The sequence below is a fragment of the Mangifera indica genome, unplaced genomic scaffold (assembly GCF_011075055.1).
Source record: "Mangifera indica cultivar Alphonso unplaced genomic scaffold, CATAS_Mindica_2.1 Un_0037, whole genome shotgun sequence".
In the NCBI taxonomy this organism is placed as follows: Eukaryota; Viridiplantae; Streptophyta; class Magnoliopsida; order Sapindales; family Anacardiaceae; genus Mangifera; species Mangifera indica.
In genome coordinates this window covers 131,281-154,849 of record NW_025401129.1, presented here as the reverse complement: position 1 = coordinate 154,849, position 23,569 = coordinate 131,281, and the positions used below count along the sequence as shown (strand labels likewise).

Below are 23,569 nucleotides of genomic sequence, written 5' to 3'. Positions count from 1 at the left end.
ACAAAACCAAACATATCTCACCGAAGTTCTTCTATACTCATGAGCTCCAACAAAGTAGAAAGATTGATGTCAAACAAATCAGATCTAATGAGAATCTGACAAATTTATTCACTAAGACACTACCGACATCAACATTTGAGAAGTTAGTGTATAATATTGTTATACGGCAACTCAATAAGCAGCCAAATTAATCCTACTACAAAAAGGGGGAGTATTCATCAGGGGGAACATTTATCAGACCAATTTTTGAAATATATCATATTGTAGACAAAATGTACACTGTACTCTTTTTCTTGACTAGGTTTTGTCCCATCGGGTTTTCTTAGTAAAGTTTTTAATAAAACAATTTAAGCACGTCTAACACCAACTTATATGACCTTAAATAATTATGTTCTTTTACTTTGATTTTTATCTCACTTAATTTTTTTTAACAAGATTAATATAATTATCTGTAAATGGTAAAAATCCAAAGGAGAATGTTACATATCTAAGTGGTCTCCACCTAATCAAGTCAAGAAAAAGTGATAGGAAATCATTTATTATTGCAAGCATATGAAGGAGGGAAAATGTTGAGGGCTGATGTAGGAAGAAGAAATAAAGGGAATTAGCCAATTGTATTAGGTGATAAGGGTGGCGGCAAACTGCTATATAAACCTCTCTTTCTATCACTTGTGGATATATGAAAAAACACTCAACTCTCTTTCATAAAGCCACTCCTTTAATTTTCGTTTTTGCTTCTGCTTCTTTTCTCTCTTTAGTTCTCTTCTCTTTTTATATATATTTGCAATTATCATTACTATCTATCAATTAACTTTATAACACGTTATTAATACGATTTGTTCAGGTATATTATTATAATCTTTCAATTATTATATATATTTTATCTTATGTTATGTTATGCTTCTATTTAATTTTTTAGTTATAATTATACCTTATTTGTAACCCAAAATTTGTAAACTATTATAAATTTAGACATAAAGTCCTGAATATTATTTGTAACCTAAAGTTACAAAATTATAAGAGAAAATGTCACCTTTTAAATTTTTTGGTAAAGAAAAATTATTAATTTTTAAACTGAAAAAATAAATAGATGAATATTTAATTTTTTAATATTATGAATTAAATAATATTTTTAAACTAAAAAAGATAAATAGATGAACATTTAACATTTTTATTAAATAATTATTTAATGATATTTTTAATATTATTTAATAATATTTTAAATCTTTTTTATTTAAAAAAGATAAATAATATTTTTATTGATTAAAGAAAAATATTATTGATTAAATCCCGGGATATGTGACAACAAAAGTTTCCAAATGTTTGTTTATTTTAGTAGTAAACGTGGATGTGTTTCCAAGACTACCGAGTGTAGCAATTTGCTCCACTGTTTGATTGATTTATTGAAAGTTCGTTTACTGTTTGTTTGCTGAGAAAACATGGGGAAATGCAATAGCTTTTTTCCTTCTCATTTATTTTTTAACACTTGATTTGTTCTATTTTCTTTCTGTTTCTCGGAAGTAGTGTTAATTCTAATCATCCTGCACTTTTCGTATAAATCTTGTGTATATTACATTCAATTTATATGATCTATTGAAGATTTCAGTTATGAGTTTTTTTTTATTTTATTTCAGATGCGTGATGATTAGTGATTGCATGTTTCTAAGTGCAATTGTCACTATTTTCAAATGCAAACTGAAACTTATTTTATTGTTTCAGTTAATGAAATTTGGTTTCAGTTTTCAAGCAGAGAATTGCCTGAATACGATTGAAACTTCATATTTTGTGATTCATCAGAATAACATCAGGAAACAAAAAGGTGGCTATGGCGGCTGCAACATCTGAGCGGCCACAATTCATTGCCAGCACTGGCGGAAATCAGAGCTTTTCAAATACACCGCTGATTGAGAGTGAAGAAAATGACCAAATTGTTGTGCCCGATGTGAGTTTTTTATTTCTATTATTATCATGATTCATTGTATCATTTCCAGCTCTGAAACTTTGTGCCTTTTTGGGCTTGTGTTGGGTTGCAGACAATCTTTTTTTGGGATGTCAATCTTTATTTTAATTGGTGATTGCATGGAAGTTTTTACGTTGTGGCCACAGTTTATGGTAGTTGAAGATAGTTTGGGTTGAATTGAAAAGTGAAGTGAAGAGTAATATTTTTGTTGTACTCAGATACTAAATCGCATAAATCTTTTTATCAACAAATATCTTACTGGCAGAGATGGCCATTTTTCGGTGATAGGGGCTGAACCTATACATGGTTTTTGAAAGTAATTTGAGTTCAACATCCTGATCATATTCATTTTACTTTTTCAAATTTTTGTTGAATGAAAGCTTCAGTTGGTTGTGTCTTTTATACATTATCTTGGTTAGATATAGTGAAGAGACCGTGGAATAATGAGCTAGAAAAGTCCATCTAGAGATACGTCCTTGTTATGACTTATTATTAGGTAATTAACATCACCGGCTTTGAACCTAGTATTATTGATAAGATGATATCTACTTCATTGAACACAAGCCACTGAAGTTTTACCTTTTCAATGTTGAGGTCCTTTTTGATATTACATTTCGGATCTTACTATTACATATCTGTCCAAACATCTGCATGTGACTTGGAGATACTTTATATTGGATTGCCTTTTTATGTTCTTTTAATCAAGTTAGTTTCTAGCCATGGAAACTCAAAAGTTGAATATGTATACGAAAAATTGTATCCACATATTGTGGATAAACTTATGGCTATAACAGTGACTTTTGTAGAATTTGGAGTTTTTTTTTTTTTGGTCAAGGAAATGACATAGCTGGATGCCTTTGTCAAATATTATAGGCGTGTCATGCTGTAATCCCCCAGGTCTCTATGTGGCCCTAAATTGTTATAGATCATCCACAAAATTCGGTAATTGCTCCTTTGGGGATGCAATCTTGTTGAATTGCTCCTATCATTTTTCCAATAGAATAATTGTTTTATGAGAGATGGTTCTAATGAGTTGAGTTGGTTGGAAATTTAATTTATCAGGTGCATTTACTAAGCTAAATGCACCTGATAAATTGAAGTACTGGGCACAACTAAAACTATAACCCCTGGAATTTTGTGTATTGATAATTTAATAAAATAAGTTGCAGAAGCATATTGAGTCAAAGTAGGTGGCTCTATTGTAGGCGGCATCAGTAAAGGGCATTAATGCTGTTACATTTAAAAAACAAAACCTTTTTGTGTAGAAGGACCATGTGGTAATATTAAAGAGAGGATAACAAGGAATATAATGGATTTTACAACCAAGAAAGTTACGCTTGCAATGTATTTAATATTTGTTTAAAAAAAAAGTTAAATGTTATCAGTGTTTAAACTGATCATGGATGCTTTTGATTGTTTATTTTCATTAATGCTAGAGTATTTTAAAAAAAGAACAAAAATGTTATACATTTATCAAGAGCTAGATATGTATTTGACGTTGTCTAGATATATATTTAGTTTATTCAGCTTTAGGAATCTCCTTGAATACTTAAGAATTTTCCCGATAAGGGAACTGGAATATATTTGAGGGTGCAGAGCTGCAATGTGGAGCACAAGTGAAAGATGGGTTATTTGTGTAGGACTTTTCCCAACTATAATTGACTCTCTACTTAAACATCATAGTTCTTATTAGTTAGTTTTTGGCCTTTGCGCTTTGGATTCTTACTAAATGTTTTTCATTCTTTCATGAATAGTGGTTGCAAGATACGTATTGGTACCATTGACCTCAATTTTGAAATTTCAATAACAAGGCAATCCTTTTTAGATTTTTGCAATGCTATCAATATGAAACTTTTGATATAATGTATTATACAGGGATCTGCTGCAGTAAGTCTTTTTTGATGTAATTGTTTATTAAAATAAAATAGTATGATATTTGATAATATATGTTGCATTCTTGCAGAGGACAAGCTGGAAGAACTTGTTTGCTTATATGGGTCCTGGATTCCTTGTTTCCATTGCATATATAGATCCCGGAAATTGTAAGTTCACTATTTTTCTTTCTTTCTGAGAAATAAAACATTGCAATGCTCCTAATCAGTATTCGCTTGTTATAATTTGTTGATTATTTACAGTTGAGACGGATCTACAGTCAGGAGCAATTTACAAGTATGAGGTGTGGATACTATCCTTAAAATGAAAGGACTCCTCCCATCATTTTGTTTTAATGAACTCATTTTTTCCCTTTAAATTTTCATGATTAAGATTAAATTAATAACTGTCTTATTGTTCTTAGTGTTCAAATTTTAAATTAATAACTGTCGAAATATAATCTTATTGTTCACCGTTGAAATTAATCTTAGTGTTCATAATTCTCAAGTTTAAAGGATTCATTTTCCAAAGATCTTTTCAGCCAAAAAAAGGGTATAAAGAGATGTCATATCATGTACCATTCTATATAGTCTAGTTTATTTGTGCCTTGGTGGAGATACAAGGTGAAATTAGTTTCTTGACTGGTGCAGTTGTGCAATTCAAAAAACAAAAGTTAACGCGTGCTTTGAAAATTCACATCAATTCCTGAGTTCATTTCTGAATTTCAACATCATGCACTCTTCTTAAGAGACGTTTTTCTTTTCTTGCAGTTACTTTGGATCATATTAGTGGCTTCATGTGCTGCTGTAATTATTCAGTCCTTAGCAGCCAATCTTGGTGTTGTCACAGGTCTGTCATCTGTAAAGCTGGCCATAGTTGCTACAAATCTAGTTTCAATGTGTGCACTGATACAGCTCTTTGTTTCAAATGTTGTTTCTTTGATTGTAGGAAAGCATTTAGCAGAACACTGTAGAAATGAGTATCCTCGGGTACCAAATTTCATCTTATGGGTTCTTGCTGAAATTGCTATAGTTGCATGTGACATACCTGAAGGTAAACATGTCACTCATTTGCTTGAAATTGTGAAATATGAATGCTCTTTTTTCTATTGCCTAATTGTCTAGAAATCTGGGGACTTGTGCAAATAGGTTGCATATATAGAGATCGATGTAGGTAAGTTACTGAAAAAAATTGTTTCATTCTTAATCAAAATAAGGCCATGCTTAATAAGAATATAGACAAACAGATGCTTCCGAGCAAAACACAGACACACACACATAAATAAAAAAGACAGAAGATGCCAGTTTTAGTTCAATGGTAAATTCTGAATTAAGTTGTAATTTTTGACTTGCAAGGTCTTACACAAGGTTCTATGTGCAAGATTAGGAAAAACTGTGTTTTCTGCTTAAGATATATCTCCTTTTTCTGTGTTTTTCTTTCCCTGGTCACAACAGATCCTTGTTTTTATTCAGTAAGTTTTGTCCTCTTTTTGCTGTCTTGAAGCAGAGTCTTTATTGGCTGGGCACCTATGTTATGAGCATTCTTGCCATTTTATGTTACCTTTGCATTTTTGGCTTAATTAGAGTTCACACCTATGTAGAACTTGATGTCAGTAGATGGAAATGACTCATTACTAAATAAAATTAACTGTATTCCCCTGGTAGACATAAAAATGAAGCTGTGAATACGATTTTATTTTATTTTATATGTGCACATATATGTTTGATTTTATGTGCATAGTCGATGATAAGAGGGGCTTACTCTATATGCAACATCTCTCTTTAGTAACAATTTTCCTGATATACCTTCTGTTCAACCTATTCTGACTGAATAATTTCTTCTATTCTCAGTGATTGGAACGGCCTTTGCATTGAATATGCTCTTTAAAATTCCAGTATGGATTGGTGTCCTTTTAACTGGCTTGAGTACATTGATTCTTCTAGCATTACAACGATATGGGGTATGATGTTAAATTTCACATGTCCTATACATCTAGATTAGATTGCAATTGACTGGTTCATTGAATCTTTATTGGCCAGTAAATTGAAATTGCTTTATTAGCCTCTGGTGGCACTAAAATAAGATTGCAAAAAAAAAAAAAAAATCAACTTAAGTTTTTATGTCATCTATTTTGCAGGTTAGGAAGCTTGAATTTTTGATTGCTTTTCTTGTATTTACAATGGCTGCATGCTTTTTGGCCGAGCTTGGCTATGCAAAGCCAGATGCGAAAGAAGTTTTATATGGGCTTTTTGTTCCCCAACTCAAAGGAAATGGTGCTACCGGTCTTGCAATTTCTCTTCTTGGTGCTATGGTTATGCCGTAAGTTCCAGACTTGTTCCAACTTTTAAGTATTTAATCCTAATTGAAAGTTCTCATCTTGTTTGTTGTTGTGCGTTTCATTTTGTAGGCACAATCTCTTCCTGCACTCGGCATTGGTGCTTTCTAGAAAAATCCCAAGATCTGTTCGGGGCATCAAGGTGAAGTTTCAATTTGGTAGACTAGTTTTGTTATTTCTGTGGGTGTATAAAAATCAGTGGGACATTTGGTCTGTACATCATTGTTTTTGGATCTGAAATAATATTTTTACCCTAACCTATTAGCTTAAACTTCAAGATTTTGTGATTTCTTCTCATTGATATGTCCAAAAGGTTATGCTTCTCAGTTCTCCATGTCACAGATGTCTGCCTCATATCTGCTATACTATTTCCATTTCCATTTTCATTTTCGTTTGCATTTGTATCTAGATTCAATGTTACAGGTTAGGTATATTGTTTGTAATAATGTAGAACTCCAAAAAATGCTCTTATTCATTGACATCTATATCAATTAACATTGGAATTTTTACATGAATCTACCTTTATAAATTGTACCCAGATCCAACCTATTATTGGACTTCTTTAAAGAACTAAAGTTTCTGGTTCAATGGCTTCTTAACATAATGTATTCCCATGTCATTTTTGTTCACAGGAGGCGTGCAGATTTTATATGATCGAAAGTGGCATTGCTCTATCAGTGGCATTTCTCATTAATGTATCTGTTATTTCTGTAAGTGGAGCAGTTTGCAGTTCTTCAAATCTAAATCCTGAAGATAAAGATAATTGCAAAGACTTGGATTTGAACAAAGCTTCCTTTTTACTTGGAGTATGTATTCTGGCAACATTTTTTTTTATATTTCAAATGTTATTTTGACCTGGCATTATTACTACAAGATAATATCATTTTCTTCTGGAATTATACTTGGTTATTTTTCTTGATACTAGTTTATATATATGTTTTACAGAATGTCTTAGGTAGTTGGAGTTCAAAACTCTTTGCAATTGCTTTGTTGGCATCAGGTCAAAGTTCTACTATAACGGGCACTTATGCAGGGCAATATGTCATGCAGGTATTTTTATAATTCTTGTCTCTAAATGGCGATGTTTAACACATGAAGATGCTTTCTAGAAGTTAGCTGATATAATTAGCATATGATTGTTGACTTGGGTAAAATGCATCTTTGTTGCTTTAAATTTGCATTCTGTGGCACATCTTGTTTTTTGTTTGATATTTTCTTTACATTCTATTTTGTAGGGCTTTCTTGACTTGCGGTTGAGGCCATGGATTAGGAATTTCTTAACTCGATGCTTAGCAATAGTCCCTAGTTTAATTGCGCCACTGATTGGCGGTTCTGCTGGGGCTGGAAAACTCATTATTATTGCATCGGTAACTGACACAACTTGCAATTTTATTTAGAATGAAAACACCTTATGTTGAAATGACGGGGTATACATTTAGTCTATTATATTGAAATGCAACATCTATTTTAGACTTTGGAAGTGCTTAGAATTTTTGTTGAATTGGTAACTGGACTTAATTTTGCAAGCAAGTCAATAATGAAATATAATGTGTTAATGTTGATTCTTAAAGAGTTTTAAATTGTTTTCCTAATGTTTTATGGATTTTTTTTTGCAAATTTCGAATAAATAATTTAGTAAATTTGTAGCTTCATCTTGCTAATGTTCTGGTAAAACCTCAGCATTGTTGCAGAATCTTAAACACCATCAGTTTTTTCCATTATTGAGTATTTTCTCAGCTGATCTACAATTTCTTTTTTGCTTTATCTGATTATTGTAATATAAAAATAATGGATCCATCCATTTTGAAAATCACATCATATTAATCATTTTGTCTTATGGTTAAATGGCTTTTTGTCCTGATAAGAGTGAGTGCTTCAGATAAAATTATTAATAGCAGATTTGTTGAAGTGATCTGTACCCCCTACATATATTAATGTTTAAGATTATATCAGCTACAATATTATAGTATTTTATTCTTCTCAGAACTAAATGACCATTGGTTTTCTCTGATTTCATATCACTGACAATAAGGGTTGACAAGAGAGAGAGATTAGAAAGGAAACAGTTATATTAGTGCATTTTTACCATTATATCAAAAAATTTTCACTTACCTCTAATGCTTATTTGCAGATGATTCTCTCATTTGAGCTTCCATTTGCTCTTGTTCCACTTCTCAAGTTTACTAGCAGCAAGGTCAAGATGGGGGCATACACCAACTCCCTTATGGTACAACTTTATGCTTGTTTCTCTATTTATATTGTTAAGTGTTTAACGTTGTAATCTTATACTTTAGGATGGACATTAAATACGAGAAGGTTTGCCACTAAAGAATCTGGAAAATGTTTTGGTTTTGCTCTTGTGTTTTCCATTTCGCCTTGATCATGCAGGACTACAATTATTAACCTAAGTCTAGAACATCATCATTAAAGGGCTGATATTTATCTCTATCTCTCCTGGCAGATTTCATCTATCACTTGGATCATTGGTTTCCTGATAATGTCAATAAACATATACTACCTTGTAAGCAGCTTCATCAAGTTTCTTTTTCGTGGCCCTCTAAAACTCGTGGAAGCCATCTTCTTGGGAATATTTGGTTTTGCAGCCATAGGATTGTATTTTGCTGGAGTAGCTTACCTGGTCTTCCGTAAAAATAAGAAAGTAACTCACCTTTTGGCACTAACAACAGATGAAAGTGAACAAACATCTAATGCTTCTGGTATTGCATCAATGTACACTCTCCCTCGCGAAGACATTGCATGCATGCAGTTACCACAGAAAAGGGGAATGGATCTTGAGTAATAGCTGGTAGGTTAGGTGATAATAGGAATGTGAAATCTCTAAAATCACTTTTGCTATGCTTCTTTTTTCTTTTAATTTTTATAATGAAAAATCTAATTTTCATAGTGTGGAAGGACATTAGAATAAGTTAATAGTTTCAGTTTTATGCCTTGCCTCTTTGCTCATGCTCCTCATCAAACTTAATTTACAACATCACTTGAAATCTCTCTTAATTAATTAATGTGTATCTGTGAGTTTTGGCCATATTTAATGCTGCTTCTCATTCAATTATCTCTGCCAATCTAACTGGATTTGATGGGCTTAGCTTAACATAAATTGGAGCAATTAAAGTGAACAGGTATTTAAGGAGATAGGAGACAGATTTTTTTGTTAAAAGTGATACACTATTTGGGGTTTTGGTAAAGCTCCCTGCTTTTGATCTGGTGAGCATTTGCTGGGTGTTAATTGGACTAGGTGAAGAATAAGAAGGGAGTACAATAGGCAGATTTACAACTAATTGGATATCTAGATAAGAAGTTGTTTACTTAACTCTGTGGTGTGTTTATGTTGTGTTAAGGTGTATCAAAATTTGGTGGGGATAAATCCACAACAGGTGGTAACCGGAGATGCAAAATCACACAGATTTTGGTATTAAGATAAGGGTTTTTGCTGATCAAATGTAGACAAGGATGCAGTTGATATTGGGAAAGTAAAAACTGAGCAAGGCTTATTAGCTATGTTGCAACTATCACAAAACATACAAGCTCTACTTTTGGAAACAAGTTTGTTTGAAAACTGAGTCATGTAAAAAAGGGAAATTTTCTTTCATTGAATTTCACGCCTTGAGCTATGTAAATTCTTCCATTGGAACCCAAACTCCTGTACCCTTTTCAATATGGAAATTAAACTTGTTTTGGTGGCAGGGTCTAAGATAAGGAAAGAATCCCAACATTCAAACACCCTAAGGAGGGCAACCTATTAAATTCAAATAATGAGGACTAAAGCCACCCAAAATTTAAAGGAATTCGAAATTCAGCCAATAGAGCAAGTTTGTTTTCTTCCGCTCAATCATTTTGTTGATGAACATGTGGACATGAATGTCTGAATATAATTCCTTAACATTTTAAAAGGCATAAAAGACTTATACTTCCTCTCCAATTAGTTTGTAAACATTTAATTTTAGAATCAAACTGTTTTTCTATATGTCTATGTAATAAGCATGACTTCAACTCCTTATTTTAGTTTGAAAGGAAAGACCTACGTAAATTTACTAAAATCATCAAAATGTCTTCTCCTTTTTCCATTATTTTTCTTATTTTGTTTAGTATTAGTTTTTGTAGCATTAACCTTGTGTGAATCACACTCTGTATATTTTCATAAATTCGAGTTTTAAGAACTTGGCGATCGCTAGATCTTCTTAAGTGTATGGTAATTTCTTTCTATAATCATTTCAAGTAAAAAGTAACTTTGAAATAATTGTAGCAACGTGACATGATTTAGAATTTTTGATCTTCAAATCTTTAAATTCTAATAAATAATTAAAATTTTAAAATAATTATTTAATAATTAAAATATAATTAATTGTATCACAAAACATGCAAATATACTAAAAATGTAACATTTAATATGATAAAAGAGTAACAATGCTTTAATTATAGTTCTCGCAACTTAGAGGAGTTATTATAAGAAAATAAAAAATTATTATTTAATGTTTTATATATTATTAGAGCCGTAGAGGATTTTTCTATTTAATGGTTCCAAAAAAAATCGTATTCAATTCAAAGATTTTTTTCTAAGTTATAAGTTAAAGTAATATTTATTTACTATTTAATTATCGTCTTTATAAATGAAATTTATAAATTTAATGAAAGAAGAGATTATTGTATAATTGTATTAGTTCTATCAAAATAAGTAATTTAGTAAAATTTTAAATAATAAATAAAATGGCTATTAAGTTACATCCGACACCACCACTCGTGTAAAACTAATGCAATCGTATAAGTTTGTTCCGCACAAAATTGTCAGAGTATTGCTCGTATGACTATGATTAGGCAAAAGATGTCTCAATTAGATGCATGAGGTAGTCAAATTTGACCACCTCCTCCGGTCAAATGAATTGGATCAATCCGACCCATTATGGATTGTCCACTGAATTTGGGTGGGTGGGTGAGACCTCAGTGAGTTGGGTTTCTTTCCAATCTTATACTCTTGCATTGCATTTAGTGCGGGGCCGCCTTAGTGAAATTTTCGTTGGATTTTGAATCCATCACTCAATAAATAAGCCGACTAATTACTTGAAATTAATGGGTAATTCAGCTTTTATTAGCTATCTTCACGTTGCATTTTAACTAAAGTTTTAAGTTTGAATTCTTAAATAATTATCTCATATTATTCCAATACCATATTTCAAGTTATTGTTGGTCTTTGAAATAACAAATAGAATTGCGTTATGTATATAATTTTATACATAAATAATAATATATTATTATGTAATCGTATGATGATTGTTAGAGACTAAAGTTAAACAACTAATAAAATCAAGGTAAAAGGACTATTTTCCACCCAAGTTCAGTTGCATTCTTAAAGTTACATCTGTAGAGTTTCAAAAACTCAAAGTTTTACCCAATAACTAATCGGGGTTAAAATTTTTTATTAGAAACAAGAGTAAAATTGTTATTTTATTAATAATATTAAAAAATATAAAGCTGATTATATTTTCCCTACTAAGTTTTAAAAACTAACAATTTCACTTCTGTCTAAAATTTTCTTAACTTTGAAAAATCACATCCCCCCAAACCTAGGTGTTTTTTTCCTCCTTTCCAGCCACTATCTTCTACACTGACAACCTCTCCTCTCCACCCTAAAATGTCGGATGACGCCTCCCCTCTCTAAATCTCTTCATTGGAGACGAAAAGATTCGTCTCTTCATCGGAGACAAAGAGATCTAGAAAGGGGAGGCATTAATTGATGTTTTAGGGTGGAGAGAAGAGGTTGTCAGCGTCAGAAATGGTGGCTATAGGAGTAAAGAAAAAAACTTTAGATTCAAAGGGGAAAATATCTCCTCGTCAAGACAAACAGATCAATCTCTTTGTTGGAGATGAAAAGATCTGGAGAGGAGAGACGTTGACCGACGTTTTAGGGTAAAGAGGGGAGGTTGTCGACGCCGGAGATGGTGGCTAGAGGGGTGAAGGAAAAAACTTTAGATTTGGAGGGGAAAATATTTTTTTGTCGAGACAAAAAGCCTAATCTCTTTGTTGGAGATGAAGAGATCTAGAGAGGAGAGGTGCCAACCGACGTTTTACAGTGAAGAAGGGAGGTTGTCGATGCCAGAGATGGTGTTGGAGGGGTAAAAGAAAAAACATTAGGTTTGGAGGGAAAAATATGACTTTTCAAAGTTAGAAAACTTTATGCAAGGGTGAAGTTGTTAGTTTTTAAAATTTATAGGAAAAAATTTAATCAGTTTTATATATTTTTTAATATTATTAGTAAAATAATGATTTTATCCATATCTTTTCTAACAGTAGTTAACCCATAGGTGAGACTTTGAGTTTTTCAAAACTCATGGATGTAACTTTGAGAACGCATCTAAACTTGGGTGGGAAATAGTCTTTTGGCCTAAAATCAATATAAGTAAGTGATATATATGTAAGTGAGATTAAATCTTAATATAAACCAGTTAGTTTTGTGTAATATGAGTTTCGACCTCCGTATTTATAGTCAAATATATTTCGGCAATGATATATCGTTATTTTTATATAAAATTATACATAAAAATTATACATATAATTTTATCATAAAAATATTTTTATTCACACTTTTAATAATGATAATTTTTTTACAAAATGTGTAATATTATGGGTGTATAATTATTAATTCAACTGGCAAATTGGTGAGGTCTCTGGGAGCATCATACAAGAGGTCTTGCATTGACTAGGAAAATAACTAGTTATACCATTTTAGTAGGTCATCTATAATATGAAACCCAAGTTAAGAACATTTGACTTTTATGCATAAGATTTTTATTTGATTTGTACACACAAAATTTCTCAGGTGTTATAACCAATAAAATAGTAATTATACATTATGCTTCCAAATTCGAATTAGTAATTTAATTTGACCATCTCAGCATCAAAATATTGACTTCCCTCTTAACAATATCTTATCAGCATTTGAAGTAGCACATGGGCATTGAGGCGCTTCCAGTATTGCATAGCCTTGAATAATACACTCATTAACTCGATTTTAAAAAATATCAGAATTGATGGAATATTAAGACTTTTAAAATAAAAACTTAAATTTAATTTTTTATTACACTTATCAGACTTTACACTTATCTAATACAGTAGTTTAATATGATTTGATATATTATTTAGAGTGTTCCAATTTGTATTTACAAAAATTGATGTCTAAAATTGGCTCTTTTCTTATATTCTCTATAAGTATTTCTCCAAAACAACACCCACAAACACCATGAAACGTCCATTCTCCACCCACCTCCCCAAATACCATTCGCTACCACAACAATCGAGCCATCCGACCACCTAAGGCACGTTGCCTTGATAGTATTATTGATAGATTCGTATGTATAAAAGCTTGAGAAGAATTATTACCGCTAGCATCAACACTTCCCAAGTTTCTTTCTCCTTAGTTACTTATTTGTACTTAACTCATTTTCGTCTTTTTTCTCTAGACATATTTTGAATCAAGAATCTTCCAAGAAACACGTCTTATTACTTGAATATGATAGTTTTATTGATTAAAAAATAATTAATAAAATTATTTATATATTTTTTAGTATACAAATACACATCTAGTTAGTATATATAGTATTGCCTAAAAAACAATAGGACCGATTATTTTCTAGATCATATTTTTTTATTATTATTATAATTATATTTTTTTTTTCAAATTTTAGAGATAAAAAGAAGCCGTGTTCTCTGTAAAAGTGGAGGCTTGTATTTCCTTCTTTCAATCATAAAAAATCCGAAGAAAGGTTATCGGCCATCACCTAACCCTAACTCATTCACAATGAATTTGAAAATTTTAACAGACACAAACTTTTTGCCCTTACAAGTTTCTTCTTTTCACTCATCTTTTACTGTTTACAAATTTAATTAAGGCCAAAAGACTAATTCCCACCCAAGGTATAGTAAATTTCTAAATTCCCACTCACCAACGTTCAAAAACCCAAACACTCACCCATAGTTCAAAAAACTAACACCTACTCTCCAAAATTAAGATAAAATTAAGGGTAAAATCATCATTTAACAATAATATTTAACATTTATATCATTTTACTCCCTTAATTTAAAAAACTAATAATTTCACCCAAAATTAAGTTTTAAAAAGTGATATTTTCCCCCTACATAGGGTTTCCAATTTCACCGGTGAATTTTCGACCAACAACGACAGATCTCTCTCCCACCTGGTGTCGTCACTCCCTTTTGTGTTAAATATTGGATCGACGACGTCTGGATTTGACGAAGAGTTGAAACTCTTTTTTTGGATCTTTCTCGTCCAAACGAAGTTGGTTTCGTCTGGACGACGACGATGATCTAAATGAGGAGATCGGTCTTTTTTAGACTATCATCATCTTCCAGATGAAGCAGACTTCGTTTAGATGACAAAGATCCAAAAAAAGAATTTCGATTTTTTGTTTGAACTCTGTCAAATCCAGACGTTGTCGGTCCAATATTGAACATTGGAGGGAGAGATAACATCGGGAGGGAGAGAGATCGACCATCATTGGTCGAAAATTTACCGGCAAAATTAGAAACCCTAGGTAGGGGTAAAATATCACTTTTTAAAACTTAATTTTAGGTGAAATTGTTAGTTTTTCAAATTAAGACAGTAAAATGATATAAATGTTAAATATTATTGTTAAATGATGATTTTACCTTTAATTTTATCTTAATTTTGGAGGGTAGGTGTTAGTTTTCCAAATCATAGGTGAGTGTTTGGATTTTTGAAAGTTAGTGAGTGGGAATAGGATTTTACTATACCTTGGGTAGGAACCAGCAGCAACCATTTATGACTTTGAGGTCAAAGTTTTATACCTTCCACCATGCTGAATTTCCAATTCTTACAATTGAAAAATAATTCGTCTTTTGAATTACTATTAATATGTAGAAAAGCCATCGATTGATTTCCCTACACTGCAGTGTTTTTCACATGGTTTTAATTTGCTCTCAACAACCACTCGATTTTTTGTGGGGTTCTTTCTTCGTTATTTCAAGTTCCCGCGTTCAAAAAGTTAGAATTTTCTTCCCATGGAGTATGACTAGGGCTGGATTCGAGCCGAGCCGAGCTCGGCTCGCAGCCAGCTCGGGCTCGGCTCGGCTTTTTAAGGGTTGGCTCGAGCTCGATTCGAGCCGAATTCGGCTCGTTTTCAGCTCGGCTCGGTAACGGCTCGGCTCGGCTCGTTTATTATATCAAAACGACACCGTTTTGTATATATATATGGATCAAAACGACGCCGTTTTGTATAAAAAAATTTTTAAAAAAATATACCGAGTCAACCCGAGCCAGCTCGGGCTCGGCTCGAGCTCGATCGAGCCGAGCTGAGCCCGACTCGTTTCGGGCTCGAACCGAGCCGAGCCGAGCTCGAGCTCGAGCTGGCTCGGCTCGAATCCAGCCCTAAGTATGACTATTCACTTTTGTGTTTCCTATGTAGTTAGAATTTTTACCCTTATAGCGTTAGATCTGAACTAAGTTTATTTAGACTTAAAAATTGACTTAACTTAATTTAGTTTAATTTAAATTTAAATATAAATTGAATTCCAATGAAAAGATTTAATTTGTTTTAAAATTAAGTCAAATTTGAACTAGAGAGAGTTTGAATCGATTTGACTCGTGAGATTGATCGATGGCTGAATTCAGTTCAAATTTAGCTTGTGACCTAATTAAAATTATATTAAATAATTATTAAATAACTTCATTTTGTCAATAAATCATAAATGTAAATTATAAATCTGAGTCATAAATTTAAATCATAAATTAAAATCAAATTCGAATCGAACTATTTTTATTTGAACTGAACTCGAATTGCCTTTAATGTTGGCTCAATGAATTTGAATCAAACTTGAATAGAGCTATTTTTTATTCAAATCAAAATGTATGAGGTAGGTTTAGTTTGTATCCACCCCTACTTTACATACATTAATTTAATTAAATATACATGATCACTTTAATAAATTAATGTGAATGTAATTACTGATAATTGTTACGAATGTCAAGGGAATCTGATTCTATTCAATATAAATTTCATTGTTTATTTGCGATGGTTATCTTTGGATTCACCCTATTATTTTCAAATTATCATTCACATGAAGCGTTTCACACTTAAACCCTTATTTTGATATCAACTTTGGATAGATAAGACAATAATTTTTTATCTTATATATAAAACAAAGTGTCTTATAAAATTAACCATAATGTAACGTGGCTAGGACAAAGGGATATCGGCAAATTTTTTTTTTAAAAAACTTTGACAGCTCATTCAATAAAAATAATTAAAAATAGGTAAAAACTTTAATCGAATAAATATATTATAGAGAGATGAATAATATTATATGAGTAATTTTACACATAAATAATGACGTATTATTATATAATTAGATACTTAAAAATTAAAGATAAAATAATATATAATCATATAATAACTATTGTTATTTGTATACATAATTTTATTGAATAAAGATTATATAATTCAATAAATGTAATAAGGAAATATAAGATCTACGGTTTATGTGATATTAAAAATTTATTTTATCGAGTATAATTATATTTATTTAATAAAATAATTAGCCTTTAATAAGATTTTTAATATCTAAATTATATTTATTAATGTAAAGATGTAATTATTATAATATAAAAATGTGATTGTTTATAATCAAAAAATATATTATTTTTCATAATGCAAAAATATGGCTCTTCGAAATAAAAAATTAAAATTAAAATCCTCTAAATTTTTTATATTTTAAAATATAATAAATTAAATAATATATTTCTATCTTTAAATTATGTAAAAAATATGAATTTAGAATTTATGAATATGATAGTTTGATGTATAATCATTTCTTCGGAAATGTAATTATGATTCACATGTTGAATCGACTGTATTAAAAAAACAAATATTCTAATAAATTTGACTTATCAAAAGATAAACATCCAAAAAATAAAAAAATCTAGTTCAACTTGATAACTTACTAGCCCTTGAAAGCCTTATAAATATAACATACGCGTAACCAGTTCTCTTGCCTCAATCCGAGCAAAAACTCCCTATCTGATATAAGCTTCATCTTCATTTTTTTCTACTGCTCAAACGAATAACTACAATATGCCAGCCGTTAATAGCTCTCCGGTTTCAGGCCAAACTGTCTGTGTCACCGGCGCCGGTGGTTTCATTGCTTCTTGGATTGTTAAGCTTCTCCTTGAAAAAGGGTACACTGTCAAAGGAACTGTCAGGAATCCTGGTAATTATTAATTTATTAATTAATTATTAAGTAATGATATTCATGATTGTTTGGTTTTCTTGGTGAGGTTGTTTCCAGGGAAATTCTGAAAGATTGTGTTATTGTTGTGTGTGTTTATTTTGTAGATGACCCGAAGAATGATCATTTGAGGGATCTCGAAGGAGCAAAGGAAAGATTGATTTTATGCAGGGCCGATCTTCTCGAGTATGAAGGACTTAAAGAAGCCATTAAAGGGTGTGATGGTGTTTTCCATACTGCTTCACCTGTCAGTACCTCAGACGTTCCAGTGAGTTCTTTATCTTTGCTTAATTTATTTGCTCTTCGGTTCTTGTTTGGTTTGCGAGAAAAGGTTAGAAATATTTTTCTATATAATATTTAATACGTATATCAAATTATTCGTAACATTTAACACAGCAGAATGAAAGTTATTTTGAACGATGAAGACGAAATGGGTAAATCCATTGATTTGCTTTCCAAAAACGTTGATTTTGACTGTGTTAATGTTTATTCATGAAGGATAATGTGGAGCCGGCTGTGGTTGGAACAAAGAACGTGATTATCGCAGCTGCCGAGGCTAAAGTCCGCCGTCTGGTGTTCACATCCACGATTGGTGCTGTCTACATGAACCCCAATCGAAGCCCTGATGTCATAGTCGATGAGTCCTGCTGGAGCGATCTTGACTACTGCAAAAACACAAACGTAAATTATATTTTTATATAATATATATATTCTTAATTAAACAATAATGCTGATATACATAACATTTCCTTTTTCACAGAATTGGTATTGCTATGGAAAAACTGTGGCGGAGCAGGTGGCCTGGGAGGAGACAAAGAAGAGAGGGGTGAATTTGGTGGTGGTGAATCCATCGCTGGTGCTTGGGCCGTTGTTGCAACCAACAATCAATGCTAGCATAATTCACATTCTCAAGTATTTAACTGGGTCTGCGAAGACTTATGCTAATTCCGTTCAGGCATATGTGCACGTTAAGGATGTAGCACTTGCCCACATTCTTGTTTACGAAACTCCGGCCGCCGCCGGCCGATACCTCTGTGCCGAAAGCATATTTCATCGCGGCGAAGTCGTGGAAATTCTGGCCAAGTTCTTCCCTGAATATCCCGTCCCGACCAAGTCATTAAGTTGTTCATTATTTTGGTGAATCTTAAAAATGATTTTGTTGTTTCAGATTTCATTTGAATTTACTAAAAAAATTCTCGATGTGGAACATTGCAGGTGTTCAGATGTGAAGAACGCAAGAGTGAAACCCTACAAGTTCTCAAACAAAAAGCTGAGGGATTTAGGATTGGAGTTTACACCGGCGAAGCAATGTATGTACGACGCCGTTAAGAGCCTCCAAGAGAGGGGTCACCTTCCTATCCCTTCAAGAGATTAGAGAAAGGATTCTGGAATGGACCATAATCACTATGAAAGACGTAGAAAAGGATTCAAGAATTCATCATCATTAACTAGAAATATTAAATTTAACGGTTTATACATTTACACTTTCGTGTGATATTAATGTCTATTCATGTATTTGTGTTAGCCGTCAAGTTCTTAACGCAAGCACAAAGCCTATATTAAGATTAAATGTGATTTCGAAGCATGCCAAAGTTCTTTTTCTGATTTGAATTTGGGAAGAAGTTTAGTTCGATTCAAGTATATGATCTCTATGTCTGAATATTTATGTTCCCCATCCTTGTTTTTAAAGAACACAACGAGAGCACAACATCATCCATTAATTTTACACCATTTTGATGTGATTTTAATCATAATTACATCGAAAACTCATTTGATGACTCGAAGTAGAGAACATGAGTGCATGGTTAGACCAAAAATACTGCAAGAATCATTGCTTACCGCAACAAATGTTGGTGTCATCGTTGATTGAGCTTGAGTGGATAGTTGCTTGTTGTTGGAAGAGATTGAGAGTCGAATTGTAGATGAGCAAAAGTTGTGAGGTTTTGGGGAAATTTTGAGGCATTACTTACTATCAAAAATTGAGGGGAGGGGGGGTGGTGTGGGTGGAATTTTTGGGTCTTCAACTTTAAGGGTGACAATTTGTTATTTTGATATAGTTTGCATGAAAAATAGTATTAAAATAGTGAGCCTTTAAGGAATGGAATATTAATAAAAAAACATTTCAAATTAATGGAAATTGGGTTGTGTTTTTTATATAAATTTTACAAATCTTTTGGAGACTAATTGCAAAAGTAGGTTTAAATTCAAAGGGAAAAAAAAAATAAGAATTTTAAACATTAAAAAAATAAAAGCCTGTTCAGGATATTTATAAGTGCATTAATCTTTTTGAAGTACCTAAAATTCTAACCTATGGTAGGTGAGAAGGTGAACTTTTCTTTTCTTACAAATAACAGTTCTATAATCTTTCTTTCTCACCTTAACTGGTTGTTCATACTCAACAAAAATTCTCTTTCATTCTTCTTCTTCTACTCTCTCCACCTAATTCCAATATGCCAGTTGACGCCTCTCCAGTTTCCGGCCAAACTGTTTGTGTCACCGGCGCTGGTGGCTTCATAGCTTCATGGATGGTTAAGCTCCTCCTCGAAAGAGGCTATTATGTCAAAGGAACCGTGAGAAATCCTGGTAATTAACTGATTTTCATTTTTTTGAATTTCTCGTTCACTGATTGTCTTATGTTCATGAGTGAGGTTATGAATGTGTGTATGTGTATATAGATGATCCGAAGAATCGCCATTTGAGGGAGCTTGAAGGAGCAAAGGAAAGATTGACTCTATGCAAAGCTGATCTTCTTGATTATGAGCGTCTTAAAGAAGCCATTAATGAATGCGATGGAGTTTTTCATTCTGCTTCGCCTGTGACAGATGATCCAGTGAGTTGTTAATTTTTTTCATTTTCTTAGCTTGTTTCTTTTTACTGTTTGGTTGCCAAGAAAGTGAAAAGAAAAAACATTGAATACGTGTCATTTACCTTTATAAATTGAAAAAAAGAAAGCATATAACAAACGAAACCACTAAACTTTTATTGTAGGTTCCGCGATATTCTTTCTCCAATTGCGGTTGTTGAGAAATTAAATCTCTACGTTCACCTAAAATTTCAAGTTTAGTAATGCAGTTTGATGATTATAGTTTATTTAATGAAGTGAATTTGCCTTTATGCTTCTGTGATAAGTAAAAATGATTTGGTTTGTTTAATGATGAAGGAACAAATGGTGGAGCCAGCGGTGGTTGGAACTAAGAATGTTATTCTTGCAGCGGCCGAGGCAAAAGTCCGGCGTGTGGTCTTCACTTCGTCGATTGGTGCTGTCTACATGGACCCCAATCGGAGCCCTGATGTCATCGTAGACGAGTCTTGTTGGAGCGACCTTGAATTTTGCAAGAACACGAAAGTATTTTCTAAAAAATAAAATTATATACACCTACTGTTATGATATTTTATCATAAATTCAAAAATTTTCAATTATACAATTATATATCATATATGTATTATTTATATACACAAAAAAATTAAGTAGGCATAGGATTGCTATGGAATAAATATAATTTGTTTATATTTTTTTTGTTGCTTACCTGATCTGTTCTGCCATGATCAGAACTGGTACTGCTACGGAAAAGCAGTGGCAGAGCAGGCGGCGTGGGCGGAGGCGAAGGAGAGAGGGGTGGACTTGGTGGTGGTGAACCCGGTGCTGGTGCTAGGACCACTGCTGCAACCAACAATCAATGCTAGCATTATTCACATCCTCAAGTATTTAACTGGCTCCGCAAAGACTTACGCTAATTCTGTTCAGGCCTACGTGCACGTTAGGGATGTAGCACTAGCCCACGTTCTTGTTTACGAGAATCCGGCTGCCGCTGGCCGGTACCTCTGTGCCGAAAGCGTGCTCCACCGTGGCGACGTGGTGGAGATTCTTTCCAAGTTCTTCCCTGAATACCCCATCCCCACCAGGTAAGTTTTCTCTCCATTTTTTAGTGTTAATTTGTCATCAATTGGCTCCATGCTAATTCAATTAAAAATCTTAATGCTTATTAAGTTTTCGTTTGAAGAGGTTGACGATGATGCTAAAAGGCTAACTTTCAATTGGAAATGTTTATGAGTAAGCTAAGACTCACTAGCGGCTTTACCAATTTTGATAGGTAAATGATAAAAATATCTAATCCCACCAGAAAGATGGAGACAAACAAAACCTGTAAAAAGAGACGAATACTTACAAAAGGAAATATGATTGAATGGTGCTCACCTAACACATTGTCTTTGTCAGAGACATTGGTTGGGGGCATCATAGTATACATAGTTTTGTTCCTTCTTATTTACATATTAAATTGATTACTTATGCGTTTCCAAATATAATTGCAGGTGTTCAGATGAGGAGAACCCAAGAGCAAAACCCTACAGGTTCTCCAACCAAAAGCTCAAGGAGCTAGGGTTGGAGTTTACACCAGTGAAGCAGTGTCTATACGACACCGTTAAGAGCCTGCAAGAGAAGGGTCATCTTCCTATGCCTACACACCAACAAAAGAACTCGCTTAGAGTTCAATCTCTTATATAAATCAAAGTGTTTTTATTGTTGCCACTGAGTCAGAGTGAGTTTGTATAAAAAATGGTATCACCGATGGCTAATTAACAATATTGTTAAAATTATAATATTTGATAATATTTTGATTTATTTAATTAAATTTGGGTAGAATTAAATTAAATTAATTTAAACGAAATTTAAATTGAATTAATTTTAATATGATACAATACATTTACACTTCTGTTTTATAAAAAACCTCATTTGTTATCCTGTCATTATTTCGTCTTTGTAAATTTAACAAGTTTTGTCGATTGATTACTCACTAAATTTTTTTTGTATTCAATTGTGCTAACTTTAGATCTCTCTTTATGTTTAAAATAGATGTGTTAAAAATGAATATATCTATACTATATATATATATATATATATATATATGCTAAAGATGAAATTTTACTTCACATGAATACTATTACACAAATTATTGTATTATCTCTCCATAGGTGGTTTCTTAGATTATCTTTTCATATGTTACTTTAATATGAGATTGACGCCAACCAAAATTTCAGCATATGAGATCAATTGATTTTACAATTGTTGTATATTTAATCTAAAAAATTTAAACTCAACAATTTTATATTTACTTCATTTTATCTAACATATATATATATATATATATATATATATATATATATATATATATATATATATATATATATATATATAAAAATCTTGTTTTAAATACTGATGCTAAATATTTATACATGTTCTCTCTCTAAAGTGTATTAAAAGCAAGTAATACTGTAAACTTTATTTTGGTTTCTCAAAGTTGAAGATAAGGGCAATTTAGGTATTTTATCATATAAAATGGTAAAAAAGTTTAAAGTATAAAAAGTGTAATATAAGAGGGCATTTGGTTCCAGGTTTTTAAAATTACATTGGTAATCTATTTTTTATTCCTTTGTTTAGTTTGACAGTAATAAAATATTATAGTAATCTTTTATTACTAATATTGACGTGGCAGGTAATATAGGTAATAATCTGATTACCACATTCACTTTAGGTATTTAAAGATTATCAAGGTAATTTTGATTTTATTATAATTATATTATTATTTATTAATTTTTTGAGACAAAAATAAATTTATTTTTAATTAATATGATAAATAATATAAAAAATATTTAAAAATAATTATATTTAAGGACATTTAAGTAAAATAATTTATTAGTAATTTTTTATTACCTTTAACCAAATACAATAATTATTTATACCTACCAAATTTTATCAAACATAGTAATCATTTATACCCAGTAATCTTCTAAGTAATCTATTTTCAAAGTAATCTTTCTATTTTGGTAATAAAATATTACCGAAATCAAACGTCTCCTAAATATATACATGGGCCCAAATGAGGGTAAAAATTTCAATTTTCCAAATGTTTTTGTTTTTTTCTTCTTTGTGTGAATGCCTCCTCAAATGAGATTAAATCATTCTAGTCTATTACGAAATTACCCCAGAAGTTTTACTTTATTTCCTCATCCACGTGAGCGTGTATATATTATAAATTAATAGTGTAATTTTGTAGCATTATTTGTTTAACCTTCACCTACCGTTAATTATTATTATTTTATTCATTATCAATCTATGAGTTAGCTTTTCTTCC

The 23,569-nt window shown here is 31.7% G+C and overlaps 3 protein-coding genes across 3 annotated transcripts; all 3 read left to right on the top strand.

Moving 5' to 3' along the window:
* Positions 1-1,365: 1,365 nt before the first annotated feature.
* LOC123206458 (metal transporter Nramp6-like) lies at positions 1,366-9,183 on the top strand. Its single transcript, XM_044623672.1, has 14 exons — positions 1,366-1,449; positions 1,798-1,942; positions 3,924-4,002; positions 4,096-4,136; positions 4,603-4,681; positions 4,781-4,885; positions 5,683-5,792; positions 5,970-6,151; positions 6,240-6,309; positions 6,800-6,973; positions 7,113-7,217; positions 7,403-7,534; positions 8,299-8,394; positions 8,629-9,183. Exons 2-14 carry the CDS (start codon positions 1,826-1,828, stop codon positions 8,965-8,967), a joined length of 1,629 nt encoding a protein of 542 aa, XP_044479607.1. The 5' UTR covers positions 1,366-1,449; positions 1,798-1,825; the 3' UTR covers positions 8,968-9,183.
* An 8,040-nt stretch (positions 9,184-17,223) lies between these two features.
* LOC123206471 (cinnamoyl-CoA reductase 1-like) lies at positions 17,224-19,040 on the top strand. Its single transcript, XM_044623691.1, has 5 exons — positions 17,224-17,420; positions 17,546-17,706; positions 17,937-18,119; positions 18,199-18,551; positions 18,654-19,040. The coding sequence occupies exons 1-5, from the start codon at positions 17,285-17,287 to the stop codon at positions 18,811-18,813; spliced, it is 993 nt and encodes a 330-aa protein (XP_044479626.1). The 5' UTR covers positions 17,224-17,284; the 3' UTR covers positions 18,814-19,040.
* Positions 19,041-19,801: 761 nt separating this feature from the next.
* On the top strand, positions 19,802-22,064 carry LOC123206446 (cinnamoyl-CoA reductase 1-like). Its single transcript, XM_044623648.1, has 5 exons — positions 19,802-20,021; positions 20,114-20,268; positions 20,599-20,784; positions 20,989-21,341; positions 21,750-22,064. The coding sequence occupies exons 1-5, from the start codon at positions 19,889-19,891 to the stop codon at positions 21,940-21,942; spliced, it is 1,020 nt and encodes a 339-aa protein (XP_044479583.1). The 5' UTR covers positions 19,802-19,888; the 3' UTR covers positions 21,943-22,064.
* Positions 22,065-23,569: the final 1,505 nt, after the last annotated feature.